General features: G+C 44.0%; 1 protein-coding gene across 1 annotated transcript in view; it reads right to left on the bottom strand.

The window, feature by feature from the left end:
* Positions 1–10,634: 10,634 nt before the first annotated feature.
* Positions 10,635–20,539, bottom strand: part of ak7b (adenylate kinase 7b) — a 69,593-nt gene continuing 59,688 nt past the window's right edge. The window contains exons 16-18 of the mRNA XM_063058902.1: positions 17,005–17,225; positions 12,239–12,397; positions 10,635–10,949 (exon numbers count right to left, since the gene is read on the bottom strand). Coding sequence (XP_062914972.1) covers positions 10,911–10,949; positions 12,239–12,397; positions 17,005–17,225 — 419 coding nt within the window. The 3' untranslated portion in view covers positions 10,635–10,910. The remainder of the gene's footprint in view (positions 10,950–12,238; positions 12,398–17,004; positions 17,226–20,539) is intronic.

Below are 20,539 nucleotides of genomic sequence, written 5' to 3'. Positions count from 1 at the left end.
ATCGGTGTCATCACAGAGCAATGTGTGGTTAAGTGCCTTGCTCAAGGACACACACGCTGCCTCAGCTGAGGCTCGAATTAACGACCTTCAAATCACTAGACCAATGCCTTAACCACTTGGCCACGTGTCACCATATACAACTCTGGATTAATTTCCTTGCAGACATACTCAATAAATCCAAATGACCTGATATAATGATACATCTTGCGATGCACTCAGAGACAGCATCAGTGATGTAACCCAGGGTCAAACAGTGTTTCAGGTCCTTCAACATCAGCCTCACTCGCCCGGGTGATCCAGCCGGGGTTGATCAGAAGTATTGTGCCACGGATCACTCTTCCTCATCCACAGCCATCTCCAGGCTCTCTCTGCTGCCTCTATGATGACTTTCCCCTTCTGGGCTCCCGCAGTGCCCATGCGGCTGTGGGCTCTGCGGGGGGGGGGATTGACCAGCAAACCCTCTGCAGCCTGCCTCTGTGTGCCCACCACCACTCGCTTCTGCACTCCTCCAGTACTTTGTCTTTTTCCTTCCATGGGCCACCTCTGTCCGATCTTCCCAGGAACCAGTCAGCTCCAACGTGACTGCCTGCCTGCTGACTCATGGTCCCGCCAGCACTATGTCTGGCCAAAGCATTGTCAAGAAGATGTGCTCAGGGAATCTGAGGTTGGCTTTCAATTGCCAGTCCTTTGCTCTTCAGAAAAGGCCGGCATTCTCCTTGCACTGGGTTTGAGCCTTTTTCTCCAGCCTTGATAAAAGCAATTGCCTGCTTTGCTGGGCAATGGTGTTTGGCCTGGGTGACAGCTGTGCACAAGGTGTCAGCCACTATCTTCAGCACCTGGTCGTGGCGCCAACAATAACACCCCTCCCCCAGGGGCTCACGGGCAGCAGCTGAGGATGCGCTCTCATGTCCCCTTCACCCGGCACAAGGAGCATGCTGGTATTTCAGCCTTGCCACAGCAGTAGAGGTTTGCTGCGTTTGGCAGGGCATCACAGACCGACTGGATCAGGAACTTGATGTGGTGGGGTCCAGCACGCCAAATTTCCCCCGACGAAATGTTACCTTGTCCCATCTTGTCCACGCGCCTTGTTGCCGCACTCCAACAGTCTTGCTGGCACGTGGTTCCTCCAGCACAACTCACACCTCCTCACAACACGCTGGAGGAACTCAGCAGGTTGGGCAGCATCCGTGGAAAAGATCGGTCAACGTTTTGGGCCGGAACCCTTTGTCAGGACTGTAGAGGGAAGGGCCAGAGGCCCTAAAAAAAAGGTGGGGGGAGGGTGGGAAGGAGAAGGCTGGTAGGTTCCAGGCGAAAAACCAGTAAGGGGAATGATAAAGTTGTGGGGGAGGGGAAGCAAGGAGGGGACGGGCAGGAAAGGTGAAGAAGGAATAGGGAAAAACACAATGGGTAGTAGAAGGAGGTGGAACCATGAGGGAGGTGATAGGCAGCTGGAGGAGGGGGCAGAGTGAAGTAGGGACAGGGGAAGGGAGGGGGAGGGAATTACCGGAAGTTGGAGAATTCTATGTTCATACCAAGGGGCTGGAGACTACCTAGACGGTATATGAGGTGTTGCTTCTCCAACCTGAGTTTAGCCTCATCATGGCAGTAGAGGAGGCCATGTATGGACATATCTGAATGGGAGTGGGAAGCAGAGTTGAAGTGGGTGGCTACTGGGAGATCCTGTCTGTTTTGGCGGACGGAGCGGAGGTGCTCGACAAAGCGGTCCCCCAATCTGCGTCGGGTTTCACCGATGTAGAGGAGACTGCACCGGGAGCGCCGGATGCAATAGATGACCCCAACAGACTCACAAGTGAAGTGTTGCCTCACCTGGAAGGACTGTTTGGGGCCCTGAATGGTGGCAGGAGAGGAGGTGTAGGGACCCGTGTAGCACTTGCGCTTACAGGGATAAGTGCCAGGTGGGAGATTCGTGGGGAGGGACGTGTGGACTAAGGAGTCGTGGAGGGACCGATCCCTGTGGAAAGCGGAGAGGGGTGGAGAGGGAAAGATGTGCTTAGTGGTGGGGTCCTGTTGAAGGTGGCGGAAGTTGTGGAGGATAATGTGCTGGATCCGGAGGCTGGTGGGGTGGTAGGTGAGGACAAGGGGAACTCTGTCCCTGTTGTGGTGGCAGGAGGATGGGGTGAGAGCTGAAGTGTAGGAAATGGAGGAAATGCGGGTGAGTGCATCATTGATGACAGCAGAAGGGAAACCACGATCCTTAAAGAAAGAGGACATTTGAGATGTCCTGGAATGGAAAACCTCATCCTCGGAGCAGATGCGGCGTAGATGGAGGAACTAGGAATAGGGAATGGCATTTTTGCATGTGGCTGGGTGGGAAGAGGTATAGTTGAGGTAGTTATGAGAGTCAGTGGGATATGTCCATACATGGCCTCCTCTACTGCCATGATGAGGCTAAACTCAGGTTGGAGGAGCAACACCTCATGTACCGTCTAGGTAGTCTCCAGCCCCTTGGTATGAACATAGAATTCTCCAACTTCCAGTAATTCCCTCCCCCTCCTTTCCCCCATCCCAGTTTCACTCTGCCCCCTCCTCCAGCTGCTTACTACCTCCCTCATGGTTCTGCCTTCTTCTACCCATTATGTTTTCCCCTATTCCTTCTTCACCTTTCCTGCCTATCCCCTCCCTGCTTCCCCTCCCCCACCCCTTAATCATTCCCCTTATTGGTTTTTCACCTCGAACCTACCAGCCTTCTCCTTCCCTCCCTCCCCCCACCTTCTTTATAGGGCCTCTGCCCCTTCCCTCTTCAGTCCTGACGAAGGGTACCGGCCCGAAACGTTGACAGTTCATTTCCACGGATGCTGCCCGACCTGCTGAGTTCCTCCAGCATGTTGTGAATGTTGCTTTGACCCCAGCATCTGCAGATTATTTTGTGTTTACAACTCACACCTCCTGCTGGACCAACTGGCGCCTCGCTCTTCCTTGCACCTTACCGTAGCGGACTGTTGGGAAGCAACCCAAGCCTGCCCTCCCCGATGCCACTGGGCCCACCAGCACCCTGTGGCACAGCCATGCTTCGGCTTGTTCAACTGCATCCTGTGCCCTCCACCTCCTGCTCGTCCTCACCTCAATGCCAGCGTGTGGGACCTTCGGGTCGCTGGATTCTCTGAATTGCAACACTGTTCTTGCACGGTAACCACGAACTCCTCACTCACACTGCCAATGGGGGAGTTTGTCTGTTTTTCTTCCCGTACAAGGCGATGCTGTTTAGGCTCCTGGGCAGGCCCTACCACCTCCGTGGGTGCTGGCTGATTTCTCTCTCAAAGGTCTCAGCTGTTGGCAGTGGGACACCAGAGGCTAGCAGAGGCCACAGGATTCAGGGGAGAATTTACCCGGCAGCCCTGACTTGTCCACAGCTGTCAACCGTTGCTGCAATTCTATCCCGGCTGCTTTGGTGGATGTTGTGTCCTTCAGTGAGCCAAGGCTCTTCTCCAGCTTCTCCAATAGGCATGGAATTTGGGTGCCTTCCAGGTGAAAGAGGAATTTGTTCACCACCTTTCTTCTCTTAAGTACCAATGATCTGGATTTCTTAGCTCAAGCAGTGAGCTTCTCTGACCCTGGAAGATCCATCTGCATCCTGGAACTGACATTGTTACAGTCAGGTCATCCACTGACAAAGGGCCTCTGCACTCTACCTCTGCAGACTTTGCCAAGGAGAGGATGATCACAGACACTGTACATCCTGCTCCAATCCCCTTCTCAAGACGATGCAAATCAGATGTGACTGTCCCAAAGGTGACTCAGACTGAGGTTACTGCAGTAGTCCAGAATGAGTTTCCTGGTCTTCATTGGGACATGGTGGCGCTTGAGGGCAACCTTAACAGAACCAATGAAAGACCACGTCATCAGGGCAGACAACCGGTGTGTAGAAGACAAAAAAACTGTGCTAATACAATAAGAAAATTTTAAAGTAATAAATAAATAAGCAATAAATATTGCGAACATGAGATAAAGAGTCCTTGAAAGTGAGTCAACAGGCTGTGGGACTCCTGGGGCAAGCGAAGTTGAGTTGAGTTATCCCCCGTGGTTCAAGAGCCTGATGGTTGATGGTTGATGGTTCCTGAATCTGGTTAATTTACTTATGGCAGTATTACTGTGTGAGTTATATGTACTGTATTGTGCACCTTGGTCCAGAGGAACCTTGTTTCATTTGGCAGTATACGTGAGTATGGTTGAATGCCAAAAAGCAGAACTTGAACTGTCCATGCCATTTGGTGGAAGTTGATGGGAGAATACCAGATGTCAGGATACTAAGAGCTACTTAAGTTGATTTCTTTGCTAAGTCATGGGGGAGTGGGGAATTACCACTGAACAGAACCTCAGCTGGATAAAATACATAAACACCACACAGTCACTGGAGTCTGGAATCTGGAGCAACACGCCGAATGCTGGAGGAACTCAGTGGGTAACATTTATGTTGCGAAATGTACAGCTGACAAACAACCAGTGTGCAAAGAAAGACAAACTATGGAAATATAAAAAAATAATATTGAACTCAAAAGGTCAAATGCTTATTTCCCGCCATACATGCTGCTTGACTTGCTGAGTTCCGCCGGCACCTTCGTGGGTTTATCTGAGTATCGTGAAGACTTTTTTCAAAACTTTATTTTGGACTTTGTTCAAATTGTGTTATTTCATGGGAAAAATGATGCATAATTTATGTTTTTGATTTTCTTGGGAATGTTGCGATGCTGCCATAATTAAGTTTTTCATTGAACCTGTGCACACATTTATGTATGTATATGACAATAAACTCAACTTTGATTTAGACACAAAAGACTTAGGAAGCTGGAATCTGCAACAACACAGGAGATTCTGGAGAAACTCAGCAGGTCAGGCGGCATCTGTGGAGGAAAATGTAGAGTTGACATAATTGGGTTAAACGGCTTCAACTGGGTTCAAGGGGCTTGATCCACCCCCTTCCCTCCGTCTTTTCATACTGCCTATTTCCCCTCTGTCATTCAGTCCGTAAGAAAGGTCTGGACCCAAAACTCTGACTGTCCCTTTCTCTCTATAGATGCTCCCGGACCCACTGAGCTTTTCCAGCATCTTGTGTATTGCTACATAAATAGCATGATCACAAGAGCAGGTCAGATGCCGGGTATCCTATGGTGACCACCTACTGACATCCAAAGTTTCTCCACTACCTAAAAGACTGTAGCCAGGGACATGATGGAATATGCAAGACACTGCAGATGCTGGATTCTGGAGCCATATACAACCAGGTGGAGGAACTCAGTGAGAGGAAAAAGAGTTGGTAACATTTCAGGGCAAAATGGACAGTCCGAATACCTGCTTGGCTGAGTGCAGCTCTCACAATGCTCAAGAAGCACACATAAAGATGACGTAATGGAAGTGCCGCTGTCTCACAGCAACACAAGTCCAATCCTGCTGTCTGTGCTGGCTTTACACTTTCTACCTATGACTAGCTTTCCCCCAGGCCCTGTGTCCAAGAGAACACCAGCAAAAATTTTGTTGGCATGCAGCGTACAGTGCCACTCCTCAATTCTTTAAACCCTACCATTAATAAAAAGATACATAACCATCTTTCTTGCCAAATGAAGCAGCAAATGATTATTTTTACAAGCCGAAAGCAGTGAGATATTTTCACAGGAAACACCTCGCACCGGTTTGGTGCCAGCTAGATGGATATGAGAACACGTGTCATTGGATAATACAATTTGAAATCATCTCAGACCTGGAGTTGACATCAGTATCTGGGTCACAAATGATTGGGCCTGTTGGCACTGGCATGCTCTGCTTATATTCTTCACACAGAGAGTGGTGAATCTGTGGAATTCTCTGCCACAGGAAACAGTTGAGGCCAGTTCATTGGCTATATTTAAGAGGGAGTTAGATATGGCCCTTGTGGCTAAAGGGATCAGGGGGTATGGGGGGAAGGCAGGTACAGGGTTCTGAGTTGGATGATCAGCCATGATCATACTGAATGGCGGTGCAGGCTCGAAGGGCCAAATGGCCTACTCCTGCACCTATTTTCTATGTTTCTATGTTTCTATTTTTTCTTCTGTTGTTTATGAGTGAATACTGGATATTCACCGGCAATAACAGTAGATAATGTATTTACTTAGCACCTCAATGAATATTTTTCACAATAATCAAAATTATATTAGTAAAACTGTGTTATCTAAGTTAACAATGAGATATTTTTAAGTCAGCAAAGAAACAAAAATGTTCAAATGATGGGGGGAGAAGAAGCAGAGATTTTCAAGAGTAGTGAGGAGAAAGATTTGGCATGATTAAAAAGGATAATAAAGCTTTATGCATCTTATGGTAAAATACTAAATTAATACTAATGTTAATAGTAAAACAATGAATACATGTAAATAGGCAGCACGACTCATCCTTTTTATTTACCAACATTCATATTTTTTGTTACTAATTCATTAATCAATGATAAAAAAGATTACCATGGCACGTGAGAGAATTCTTTTCAGAGGATTTTTGCCAATTTGGGGGCACAGTCTCAAAAAGGCTTGATAGCCCTGGTTAGAACTATGTGTGCCCCTCAGTTTCATATACTGTACATCACTATTGTCACATCTTAGCCTCCTTCACTCCAGGGAAAACAATCCCAGTTGATCCAATTCTCCAGTTCAGGCAACGTTCCTGTGAACCTTTTCGCATTCTTACTATTTTGATTACATCTTTCATAAAGCATGACAACCATGATTGCAGACAATATTCTTAAGTGCCACCTAACCAATGACTTATACACTTGCAACTTGAAGTCCCAACTCCAATACTCAACGCTGTTTGAGACTGCTCAGCTGGAGGAAACCTCCAGCCTGTTTATCCCCGTCTGTTTTCAACATTTCAATGAGTTCTCCTCTTATTCTTCCAAAGATGTATGGGTTAGTAGGTTAGTTGGTCACATGGGTGTAATTGTGCAGTATGGGCTCGTGGGCCTGAAGGGTGCTGTATCTCTAAATTAAAAACTAATTAAAATCTGCCGTCTCTTGCATCTCCACGTTTAGAAGGTCAGGTCTGCTTCTCTTGGAGTTGTGCCTGACATATTACGCTTCAACCAACAATCAAATATCATTATCACTTTGCTGTTTGTAGGGGTTTGCTGTGCTAAATTTGGCTGTTCCTATTGCATAACAGTGACTATTAAAAGTCCCCAAATTTCTGTGAAGTTCTGAAAGGTGCTGCTTCTTTTTTATAGAGTACAGGTTATCTACATAAATATTTACACATCTCCACAGAAAACTGCATTGTGAGCCTGGTTGATTGGATGAACAGAAGGAAATACAGGGTTTATATCACTTTCATATACATCCTTGAATAAAAAACAGCTGGAGGTAAAGTTGCCAGTGCCACTTTTATCTTTTCCACCCAACACCTTCCAGCTTCTGACTTCATCCCTCTCCCCACCCCCACCCATCTTTGCCCTCACCTAGCTTTACCTATTACCTGCCAGCTTATACTCCATCCCTCCTCCCTCCAGCCACCTTCTTATTTTGACTTCTTCCCCAAACCCTTTCTTTCCAGTCCTACCGAAGAGTCTCAGCCCAAAGAGTTGACTGTTTATTTCCCTTCTGGATGTTGACTGACCCGCTAAGTTCTTCCAGCAGGTGTGTGTGTTATCCTGGATTTCCAACATGTGCAAAATATCTTGTGTTTAAAAGTTGTTAGAAAGTAAGAAACTTTATGAAATGCCTGGCTATTTGAACCTTAATTTGGGAGAATGGGCAATACATGTGCTCCGAGGCATTGCAGCAATGATCTGACCCCTCTGCTTCCACCCGGATATCTGCATCCAATTCTGTACTTATGGCAGATTAAACATCACCACGGACAAGGCCTTGGGAGTGGGTCTGAATCCTGGCACTTCAGACCTGGCTGCAGTTTCTCTCCATTGTAAAGTACTTGTTCATGGTGTAATGAACTTTATCCTGATATGTTGGAAACTGGAAATAGTTTAAGAAAGAAGTAAGTGCACAAGCATAGCTTTTTTGACAAATAAATAAATCTGCCTAAACCACCTTCCTCATCTTGAAGTACCTAATGAAATATGAGAACAGAACCTTTTATTTACATGGGAATCGCAGAGTTGCAGTTCAGTTTATGTAGAATCATAATTTTCTCTGCCGGAGTTTCTGTTGGTTTGGGAAACATTTAAAAAAGCAGAAGTTGTTTCCCAAAACTGATATCCAGTGCCTTTAACTTAGTCTTTAATGTTTAACCTCAGGTATTTCAGTTGGTTTCAATTTTAACACATTCAGCACATTGCTAATGTTCTCTTGAAGCAAAGAAATTAAAAGGTGGACTTTTTATACAGGTATATGGTTGTAACAATGTGTGCTTTCTTTGTTAATGTTACTTTAAAACACATTTATTGCACACATATCTTAGTTAGGACTTAAATTTAGGTAAACATTTGTTGAGCTGGTGTTATGCATACAAGGATACTGTTGAATAACATATCATCAACAGTATGACTCCAAAATGTGTAGAGGCAAAAGCTGGTACACGGGCCAACCAGTGATCACTCCATTTATGTACTGCCTCCTCAAATGAAATTTCTAGCTGCTTTAATGTTGTCCAATATGGTGCACTTAGGAATAGAATAAATAGTTTCCAATTCTGTAGATCTGCTAACAAACTTAAACGAATGTATGAACAATACAAAACCTGAATGAAAAATTGCTGAGTTTGGTGTTTTATATCTTTGGCTGAACACAAGCAGGGAATCAAAGTGGCAGAGGGTAGGGATTAACAGACTGATTGTTGTGAGAGTTTCTTTGTCACCTTTTCATCAAGTTGGATAGAAACATTTGCTATGTGCATTCTCTGCACTGTAGCCACAAACCAACAAATTTCCCAAAATATGTCAGTGACAATAAACCTGAATGAGGAAGAATGTAACTTGTATTATAAAAATTACAAACAAATTGAATAATGAAAAATAACTGCTTGGGTTAACGCTGTAAAGTTCCTAAGCACTTTGAAAAAGACAAAATAGACATAAGTTGAATAAAGAAAAAGCTGTTAGGATGAGGAACTACACAAACTTTTCTTTTAAAAAGGTAACTTTTAAGCAGGAACGATGGAAGGAGAAATACGGAAATTTATGGAGGGAATTCCAAAGTTTAGTTCGGTGAAGATGTGGCTGCTTTAGGAGTGCAGATAACACATAGTTTAAAGTCTCACTCCTGTGAGGGGTGAGAAATTCTCGTAGTGCTGGTCTGAGGAGACAGATGACCTTCCACAGAACTTCTTTGAGTCAGCAGACTGGTTGATGTTCAAATCATCTTAGAATAAAAGCCACCATATCACTAATCTTCGTAATCCCTTGCTGTACCTACATGCTCATTTTCAGTGATTCATGTACATGGATGCACAGGTCCCTCTGAATTCCAGCATGTTCTAAGTTGTAGAAAAGGGGATTGGGTGAAGAGAGAGTGAAGGAAATGTCTTAAATGTTCTTCTGCAGGGAAGAACAAATGAATGGGATATTATTTAAATGGTTTTGGGGTCCTTGCACATGAAACATAGAAAACTGCTTGTAGGAGCCATGCATCTGTTCTCTACCTGCATTGCATTCTGTGTTCCGCGTTTATTATGTTTATTATGGTAACTGGTCACATGAGTGGGGCCATGGTAAAAGCAAAGGGAATAAGTCACAAAGTCGTGCTTTGTTTGTCACAGTTTGTAGCTTGGGGGCCGGCAGATACCAGATCTTTTGATGACTGCTCAATTGCACTTAGCTTACACTTGGGTACGTTGAAGATTCATCACTTCAATATTTTATATTTGCTAATTGCTAATAAATGATTGAATACGTATCCTCGACGTTTGGAGCAATCATTATTGGAACAGGGGCACGTCATGCAAGTATAAGAAATCGGTAGGGTCACCAGCAGCGGCAATTGTTTTGGTTTTGGTTTGGTTTAGCTACTACACTGGTACTCAAGTGCAGGCAGTAATAGGGAATGCTAATAGGATATTGGCTCTAACTTCAACGGAGCATAAAAGTACTGAAGTCTTATTCCAATCGTGTAAGGCTTTAGTGAAGCCAAACCTAATATAGTGCTGGTATTATTTTATTGAAGGTTTTTACGAGTGATCACTAGGATGATCCCCTCTATGGAGGGATTGTCATATGAGGAAACGTTGGGATCTTACTCACTGGAGTTTAAAAGACTAGGAGGCTATCTTACTGAAACATATAAGATTACTAGGGAGTCAAGGGAAAGCATAGATAGTGGAGTTTAGGAAAGTCAGATCAGCTGTGATCTGAATGAGAGAGTAGGCTTGAATGCAGAATGCCCTACTCCTGCTTATACTTTTGGCCTGTGGTCCAATGGTCCCAGAACGGTCAGTACTGGAACCAGGCAGAAACTGTAGAATACAGAATACACCAGTCTGGAAATTTACAATAAATATGGATCAAGCAATATGTGTGGAGAGCAAAAACAATGAGTTTTTAACAGGTTGTTGACTTACTTAGAACTATCCAGTTTTCACACCTACTCAAAAAGGCTGGCTATCTGAAAGATTTCATTTATTAAACCAGACATTCTCCTGTTAAAGAGAATCCATTTACTTTAAAACTAAAAATACAATTGTTTTCACATTACTTATTTGCTCTAAATTTCACATGAATCAAAGTCTAACGAACAAATGGTGTACTTTTTAGATTTTTTCCTAAATAGCAAAAGGACATTGCATTGTAGAAATACAAATAGATGAGTTCTCCATATTTGAATATATTAGAAGGATTTAATATCGCAGATAGTATTTCTACTACAATTGATTTTACTAAAGTACAATTGATAAAGAAACATTGTTCCAACAATTGTGTTAAGTGAATTAACTCTATCAATTGTATTCCATCAAAGCTTATCTTCATGTTTGCTTGATGTCTTTCTTCATTCAATTTGTGGATTGTTCTTGAACAAGTACTCAGCCTTAAAAAAATATACAAGTATAGTGGATGTTACAAAGGTTTGTCAATTCAGCTTGTGTCCATTAGAGGTGTTTTAAGGAGATGTAATTAAAGACAGCAATGATGTTTTAAACTCATCTAATCAGTGTTTTTGAGGAAACATTGACTTGAAAACTAAAGTTACTGTAACTAGCTGCTTTTTCTATGCCGGTAAACCATACTTTTAACAAGTAGGGAAAAAATGGAAGTAAACTTTAAAAATTGCAGATTTGTGAACCTGATATGCTATCTGAACTCAGTGATGGAGAAGAGAAACTGTAGTTTGCTTCAAATGTTGAATTACAATTTTTGCCAGTGTCCATTGCCTAAAGGTAGGAAGTTTAACAGCTATCCAGTGCATCTGCTTTAGTTTCCAAAATGTGGATTCTGAAAGATTCGTTGGATATGTACAAATTATCTGCATTTTTTTTCCTGAGAAACATTAGAAGAATTCTGCAGGCATCTATGAAAAAGATCAAAATGCTCTCATGTTACAAGTTAAGTTTATGTTTTTTGGAGATATATTTGAAAATTAAAAGGTCATGACTGAAGGTGCAGGAACATTGGTTCAATCCCCACCACAGCAGCTGTGGAATCGAAATGCAATTAAATAATTAAATCTTGAATAACGGCATAGAAAATAGAAAATAGCAGAAGAAGCCACTCCTCAAGCTTGACTAGTCTTCAGTCAATAAGATCATGAATAATCTGGTCTTTGGTTTCAATTCAATTTCCAGCCTGGTTCCCAACATCCTTTAGTTCCCCAGAAGTCCAAAAACTCACATCCACAACTCAGTGAATTACTAAACCATGCAGGTCAGTGATGAAACCATCAGATTGATATCAAAACCCATCAGGTATAATAATGTCCCTTAGGAAGTGAATTTCCCAGCAGGTCTGACCTAAGTGCTACACAACATGGCTGACTCTTAGTTCTACTTCAAGTTGACTTGCAAGCCATTTGATGCAAGGGGAATTACAGATGGGCAATATATGGTGGCAATCCCCACTTTTTATGAATGAATAGGAAACATAGAGGGAATAACGATGCTGGCAATAAATCAAAGCCTGGGTCATTTTGTGGAATCTATTCCCTCGACAGTGGGCGAGTCAATCATAGCTGTCAATGGACTATTCCCAAGAATGGGAATTTGGCTGCATCATCCCCACACAGACTGATCTGAACCTGTACTGATTCACACAATGTTCTCTTGCATTGAGAAGAGAACCTACTAGACAGATTCATTGGGACAGATGGAGCAAAGTCCTTACCAAAAAGTCCACTGGGTCTTCAGGTCTGATTTTGCAGCACTCAATCAGACCCTGGGTCAGGGTAGGCATAACATTCTGCATTAAATAATTTCGCAGTGGGATGGAATGTGCTTCAAGAAATTCCTGTTCTTGTTTCTTTACCTCTTCCAGTCGCTTATTCTACATAAAAGCAAACCGAAAGTTTTGCTATGAGTTTGAATCGCACCACAGCAGAAGGACAACTTAAGTTCAAGTAATTACATAATAGAGTGAGTAATGTAGAAACTCAGAAACTATTTGGATGGTGTAGAAATCCATCTGGTTCATGAAAACTTTACTGGAAAAGAAAAGTACTGTCCTTACATGGCCTGCTGTGTGACACCAGATTGAACAATGCCATTGATTCTTAACTGCCCACGGAAATGACCTCGCTAGCCACTAAACTCAAGCACAAATAGGGAGTAATAGTTAATACTAGTGACTACTTTCTGTTTGTGAATATAAAAGTTCAAATACATTTATTTATAAATTCAGCTTGGTCATAAGTGTCAAATATACACATGGCAATGGAATAGTGCAGCTCAACAATACCCAATAGTGTGTTGTAGACTAACAGACAAAGACAAATTTCTTCCTCCCCCAGTGCATGTTTGATCACAGATTGAAGATGTATAAAACTGGAATATTTAAAAATAAACTTAATTATGCAGAAAAGGCAAACAAAAGAGAAAATATCATGCACTGGAAATCCAGAAAAAAGCAAATAAGCAGCCTCAGTCCCTGTAATGAGTAGAAACAGACCTTCATCTTCTGCCTCCTACTTTTCCCCAAAATAAATTACTTAAAAATATGGTCTACTTTAAATTAGGACCAATATCTTTGCTCTTATTAGTGAAGTACCGACATGGCAGATGCCCATATGGGCACTGAGTATATGTGATCCAGTACTCATGTGTCAAGCAATAAATATATTGGGAAATTGTAGTGCGCAGATTATAAAAGAAATGAAATAATGTTTTCAGATCATGAAAACTGAGTTGAACTTTTCAAGGTAAAATCTGCAAGGAAATAATTGGTATATTTTTCACCAGGACCAGCTGAAGTAACAGAGCCGGTAATTTGAAGGTTGCTGATTATCCATGTTATTAACCAACAGGATTGTGATGGAAAGAGAACCACAAAAGGGAGAATCTTTATGAATTTCAGCTGGGGAATTATTAGAAGATCAGAATAAAGACACAAAATCTTTACAGTAATATAACATCATCATCATGTACCATGTCGTATGACATGGTCACATGACAATGATTGTTCTTGGCAAATTTACAGAAGTCGTTTGCCATTGACTTCTTCTGGTCGGTGTCTTTACAAGACAGGAGTCCCCAGACATTATCAATACTTTTCAGAGATTGCCTGCATGGTGTTAGTAGTTGCATAACCAGGACTTGTAATGTGCACCAGCTGCTCATACGACCATCCAACACATCATGGCCATGATCATGGGGCTAAGCAGGTGCTACACCTTACCAAAGGGTGACCTGCAGGCTAGCAGAGGGAAGGATTGCCTAACTCCTCTTCTGGTGGAGACATACCTCCATCGCTAACTAACACACACAGCATGTTGGAGGAACTCAGCAGGTCGGGCAGCATCCGTGGAAACAAACAGTCAACATTTCAGGCTGAGACCCTTCATCAGGACTGAAGAGGGAGGGGGCAGGGGCCCTATAAAGAAGGTGGGGGGAGGGTGGGAAGGAGAAGGCTGGTAGGTTCCAGGTGAAAAACCAGTAAGAGGAAAGATAAAGGAGTGGGGGAGGGGAAACAAAGAGGGGATAGGCGGGAAAGGTGTAGAAGGAGGTGGAACCATGAGGGAGGTGGTGGGCAGCTGGGGGAGGGGGCAGAATGAAACTGGGATAGGGGGAGGGAATTACCGGAAGTTGGAGAATTCAATGTTCATGCCAAGGGGCTGGAGACTACCTAGACGGTATATGAGGTGTTGCTCCTCCAACCTGAGTTTGGACTCATCATGGCTAGAGGAGGCCATGTATGGACATATCCGAATGGGAATGTGAAGCAGAGTCGAAGTGGGTGGCAACCGGGAGATCCTCTCTGTTGTGGCGGACAGAGCAGAGGTGCTCGACGAAGCGGTCCCCCAATCTGCGTCGGGTTTCACCGATGTAGAGGAGGCTGCACCGGGAGCACCGGATGCAATAGATGACCCCAACAGACCCAGAAGTGAAGTGTTGCCTCACCTGGAAGGACTGTTTGGGGCCCTGAATGGTGGCAAGAGAGGAGGTGTAGGGACAGGTGTAGCACTTAGGCTTACAGGGATAAGTGCTGGGTGGGAGATTCGTGGGGAGGGACGTATGGACCAGGGAGTCGCGGAGGGAACGATCCCTGCGGAAAGCGGAGAGGGGTAGAGAGGGAAAGATGTGCTTAGTGGTGGGGTGCATCAATGATGCCCTCACCCGCATCTCCTCCATTTCCCGTACTTCGGCCCTCACCCCATCCTCCCGTCACCACAACAGGGACAGAGTTCCCCTTGTCCTCACCTACCACCCCACCAGCCTCCGGATCCAGCACATTATCCTCCGCAACTTCTGCCACCTTCAACAGGACCTCACCACTAAGCACACCTTTCCCTCTCTACCCCTCTCCGCTTTCCACAGGGATCATTGGAGGACCGCTTCGTCGAGCACCTCCGCTCCGTCCACCACAACAGACAGGATCTCCTGGTTGCCACCCACTTCAACTCTGCTTCACATTTCCATTAAGATATGTCCATACATAGCCTCCTCTACTGCCATGATGAGGCCAGACTCAGGTTGGAGGAGCAACACCTCATATACTGTCTGGGTAGTCTTCAGCCCCCTTGGCATGAACTTCTCCAACTTCCAGTAATTTCCTCCCCATCCCAGTTTCACTCTGCCCCCTCCCCCAGCTGCCTACTACCTCCCTCATGGTTCCGCCTCCTTCTACTACCCATTGTGCTTTCCCCGTTCCTTCTTCACCTTTCCTGCCTATCCCCTCCCCCACCCTTTGATCTTTCCCCTTACTGGTTTTTCACCTGGCACCTACCAGCCTTCTCCTTCCCACCCTCCCCCCACCTTCTTTATAGGGCCCCTGCCCCTTCCCTCTTCAGTCCTGACAAAGGGTCTCGGCCCGAAACGTTGACTGTTCGTTTCCACTGATGCTGCCCGACCTGCTGAGTTCCTCCAGCGTGCTGAGCATGTTGCTTTGACCCCAGCATCTGCAGAGTATTTTGTGTTTCCATCCCTAACTAAGCCTGTCAAATATACAGGGAGACTCTGGTGTACCATACTGTATACTTTATTGTCGCCAGACAATTGATACTAGAACGTACAATCATCACAGCGATATTTGATTCTGCGTTTCCCACTCCCTTGATTACAAATATTAAATATTAAAAATAGTAAAAATTAGTAAACATTAAAAATTTAAATTATAAATCATAAATAGAAAATAGAAAAATGGAAAGTAAGGTAGTGCAAAAAAACTGAGAGGCAGGTCTGGATATTTGGAGGGTACGGCCCAGGTCCGGGTCAGGATCTGTTCAGCAGTCTTATCACAGTTGGAAAGAAGCTGTTCCCAAATCTGATCGTATGAGTCTTCAAGCTCCTGAGTCTTCTCCCGGAGGGAAGAGGGATGAAAAGTGTGTTGGCTGGGTGGGTCGTGTCTTTGATTATCCTGGCAACACTGCTCCGACAGCGTGCGGTGTAAAGTGAGTCCACGGACGGAAGATTGGTTTGTGTGATGTGCTGCGCTGTGTTCACGACCTTCTGCAGCTTCTTTCAGTCTTGGACAGGACAACTTCCATACCAGGTTGTGATGCACCCTAGAAGAATGCTTTCTACTATGCATCTATAAAAATTAGTGAGGGTTTTAGGGGACAGGCCAAATTTCTTTAGTTTTCTCAGGAAGTAAAGGCACTGGTGGGCCTTCTTGGTAGTGAACTCTGCTTGGTTGGACCAAGTCAGGTCATTTGTGATATTGACCCCGAGGAACTTTTGATCTGTTCCACTTGCGCACCACTGATATAAATTGGGTCGTGCGGTCCGCTACTCCTTCTGAAGCCAACAACCAATTCCTTCATCTTGCTGACGTTGAGGGATAGGTTATTGTCTTCGCACCATGCCACCAGGTTCTTAATTTCCTCTCTGCACTCAAACTCATCATTACCCGAGATACGGCCTACAATTGTTGTGTCATCAGCAAACTTATATATTGAGTTTGATGGAAACTTTGCTAAACAATCATGGGTATATCAGTTCCACATCAATCACTTTATGGAGCAAAGAGCAAACTGCTGGACAACCTCAACAAGTTAGACAGCACCTGTGAAGGGAAATGTGCAGCTGACATTTCAGGTCGAGACCCTTCATCTGGGATCTAAGACCCATCCCAGATAAAGGGCCTCAACCCAAAATGTCAACAGTCCATTTTCTCCACAGATGCTGCCAAAGCCTCCGAGTTCCTCTAGCAGTTTGTTGCTTGCTCCAGGTTGCAGCATGTGCAGTCTTTTGTGCCTCCATGTTATATTTATGGTCAGATAAAGCAATTAATTAAAACAAGTTATTAAAGATTAGATTAGAAACAATTAACATATTTAGGATTGCTAAAGTTGTTAGGAACAGGATCATCTATCATCTTCAATCATTTTTTCCACAAGTACTTTTTAGATACAACAGCATCTGGTAATTCAAAGATGGCCAAATATCCATGAAGGTTGTAAGTCACATGAGTGTAATATTCTACCTTCCTTCACTTACCCACTCCTCCCACCGTGCTAATTTTTCTGCAGCTTCCTCTGCCTCCTTGCGTTCCTTCTCGGCTTGTTCTGCAGCTTCTTTAGCTAGACGCTCATCTGCTTCTTTGCGCTGCAGTTCTTTCAGTTCTTCAGGTGTGGGTCCATAGTTTTTGGGCTTTCCCACAACTTGAATAATATCTTGGACCACAGGGGTGTTTTCAGCATCATTGTCTTGTGAAACATCTGACAGCAACAGGTAGAAGTAATAGATTTTCTTTCAAAGCTTAATTATATAGCAATTAACTCAACAGTGGACCAACATTAATGCTTTAGGAGAATGTTAGAGAGCTAGAAATTGATAGTCTTAGAAGAGGTTGTGAAAATCAGCTTAGTAAAGTATGATTCCAAAGTTGCTAGGTCTGGTTCAGATTCAGACCACTGTTAGATAAAATCAATGATAAAGTTCAAAGTAAATTTATTACCGAAGTACATATATGCCAACGTATACAACACTGAGATTAACTTTCTTGCGGGCATACTAAATAAATCCATAACAGAATTAGATTAGATTAGATTAGATTATGAAGACATGCAGTCCTCTTTTATTGTCATTTAGTAATGCATGCATTAAGAAATGATACAATATTTCCTCCGGTGTGATATCACAAAACACAGGTCAGACCAAGACTGAAAAACAAACAAAAACCACATAATTATAACATATAGTTACAATAGTGCAACAATACCATAACTTGATGAAGAACAGTCCATGGCACAGTAAAAAGTTCAAAGTCTCTCAAATGTCCCACATCTCACGCAGACAGGAGAAGGAAGAAAACTCTCCCTGCCATGCCCGACCACAATCCGACTCTGAGTCGTCCGAAAACTTTGAGCCTCTGATCAGCCTCCGACACCGAGTACCGAGCGCCATCTCTATCCGAATGATTCAACCTCAATCTCGGTCACCAGCAGCAGGTAAAGCTGGGGATTTGGGGGCCTTCCCTCGGAAGATTCTCGATCACCCAGTAACAGCGGCAGCGAACCTGCATTTCAGAAATTTCTCCAGATGTTCCTCTGTGCTTTCACGTCTGTCTCCATCAAATCAGAATTGTCCACGGCCCCTATTTAACGGATACGATATTATTTTCACTGGAGAGCTGCGCACGCGTGGCGCGCTGCTATCTCCTCCTCCCACTGACTACCATAATAGAATCAATGAAGGACTGCATCAACTTGGGCGTTCAACCAGTATGCAAAAAACAACAAACTATGCAAATACAAAAGAAATGATAATAGTTAATAAATAAGCAACAAATATTGAGAACATTAGATGAAGAGGCCTTGAAAGTGAGTCCAGAGGTTGTGGGAACATTTCAATGCTGGGGCAAGAGAAGTTGAGTGAAGTTATTGCCTTTGGTTCAAGAGTCCGATTGTTGATGGGCAATAGCTGTTAAAATGCTTCGAGTAGATGTGCACAATGGTGGGAAGGGCTTTACCCATGATGGACTGGACTGTATCCACCAGTTTTTGTAGGATTTTTCATTCAAGGACATTGGTGTTTCCATACCAGGCTGTGGTGCAGCCAGTTAATATACTCTCCACCACACATCAACAGAAGTTTGTCAATGCTTTAGATGTCATATCAAACCTCTGCATACTCTAAGAAAGAAGAGATGCTGCCATGCTTTCTTCATAGTTCCATTTATGTGCCGGGCCCAGGACAGGCCCTCCAAAATAATAACATTGAGGAATTTAAAGTTGCTGACACTCTCCACCTCTGATCCTCTGATGAGGACTGGCTCATGGAAGTCAATAATTACCACTTTAGGTACTGTTGAAGGGGACAACCTACCAGAGAGAGACACAGTGACTGGGTGTCTGGCACCGAGCCTGGTGCTGTGGCTCTGAGGAGCAGAGTGTTGAAGAGGACTGCAGTGTTGACAGGGGACTCTATAGTCAGAGTAACAGAGCTGGGATTCTGTGGGTGCAATAGAGACACCCAGATAGTATGCTCTCTTCCATGTGCCAGGGTCAGCGATGTCTCGGATCGGGTACATGGCATTCTCAAGGGGTAAGATAAGCAGCTAGAAGTCTTGGTTCATATTGGCACCAGTGACCTAGGTAGACAAGGTGAGAAGGTCCTGAAGAGAGATTTTAGGGAGCTAGGTAGAAAGCTGAAAAAGAGGACCTCCAGGGAAGTAATCTCCAGACTGCTGCCTGTGCCATGCACCAGTGAGGGTAAGAATAGGATGATTGGGCAGGTGAATGCGTGGCTGCTGAACTGGTGCAGGGGGCAGGGGTTCAGATTTATGGATCATTGGGACCTCTGCTGGGGAAGGTATGACCTGTACAAAGGGGATAGTTTACACCTGAACACAAGGTGGGGGGGGGGGATCAATATCTTTGTGGACAGGGTTGCTAGAGTTGTTCGGGAAGGGGATAGTGCTGAGGATGAAGTAGTTGATTTACAGGCAGAGGCAGTGTGTAGTAAGACTCTGAGCAAGGAGAGGCTGATGATAGGGCAAAATTGCAGTCAACAGGATGAGTTGCAATGTAAAAGGCAGCCAAAACCAAAAAGGGTGAAAAGAGGACTGAATTTCTTATATATGAACACATGCAGTATACGGCAGATGAACTTGCAGGCAGTTACAGATTGGCATGTATGATGTTGTGGGCATCACTGAATCGTGGCTGAAAGATTATAGCTGGGAGCTTAATGTGCAAGGATACACATTGTATCAGAAGGACAGGCAGGTGGGCAGAGGGGGTGGCGTGGCTCTGTTAGTAAAAAATGAAATCAAATCTTTAGAAAGATGTGACGTAGGGTCAGAAGATGTTGATCGTTGTGAGTAGAGCTAAGGAACCGCAAGGGTAAAAAGACCCTGATGAGAATCATATACAGACCCTCAAACTGTAGTAACGATGCGGTCTACAAATTACAATTGGAGATGAAAATGCATGCCGGTGACTAATGGTTTTCCTCGGGGGCCTATGTTGGGACCGCTTCTTTTTACATAATATGTCAATGACTGGGATGACAGAATTGATGGCTTTGTTGCAAAGTTTGCAGACATTAGGAAGATAGGTGAAGGGGCAGGTAGTTTTGAGGAAGTAGAGAGGCTGCTGAAGGACTTATATTAGGAGGATGGGCAAAGTAGTGGCAGATGGAAGACAGCGTAAGGAAGTGTATCATCATGCACTTTGGTTGTAGAAATAAGAGGGTAGACTATTTTCCAAATGGAGAGAAATTTCAAAAGTCTGAGGCACAAAGGGACTTGGGAGTCCTTGTGCAGGATTCATAAAGGTTAATTTAAGGTGAGGAAGGTAAATGCAATGTTAGCATTCATTTCAAGAGGACTAGAATATAAGAGCAAGGATGTAATGCTGATGCTTTATAAAGCACTGGTGAGGCCTCAGTTGGAGTATTGTGAGCAGTTTTGAGTCCCTTATCTTAGAAAGGATGTGCTGACACTGGAGAGGGTTCAAAGGATGTTTACGAAAATAAATCTAGGATTGAATGGTCTGTCATACGAAGAGCATTTGATGACTCTAGGCCT

Source organism: Mobula hypostoma, chromosome 1 (assembly GCF_963921235.1).
Source record: "Mobula hypostoma chromosome 1, sMobHyp1.1, whole genome shotgun sequence".
Lineage (NCBI taxonomy): Eukaryota > Metazoa > Chordata > Chondrichthyes > Myliobatiformes > Myliobatidae > Mobula > Mobula hypostoma.
The sequence above is the reverse complement of the archived record's forward strand: the minus strand, read 5'-3'. Positions and strand labels throughout refer to the sequence as shown.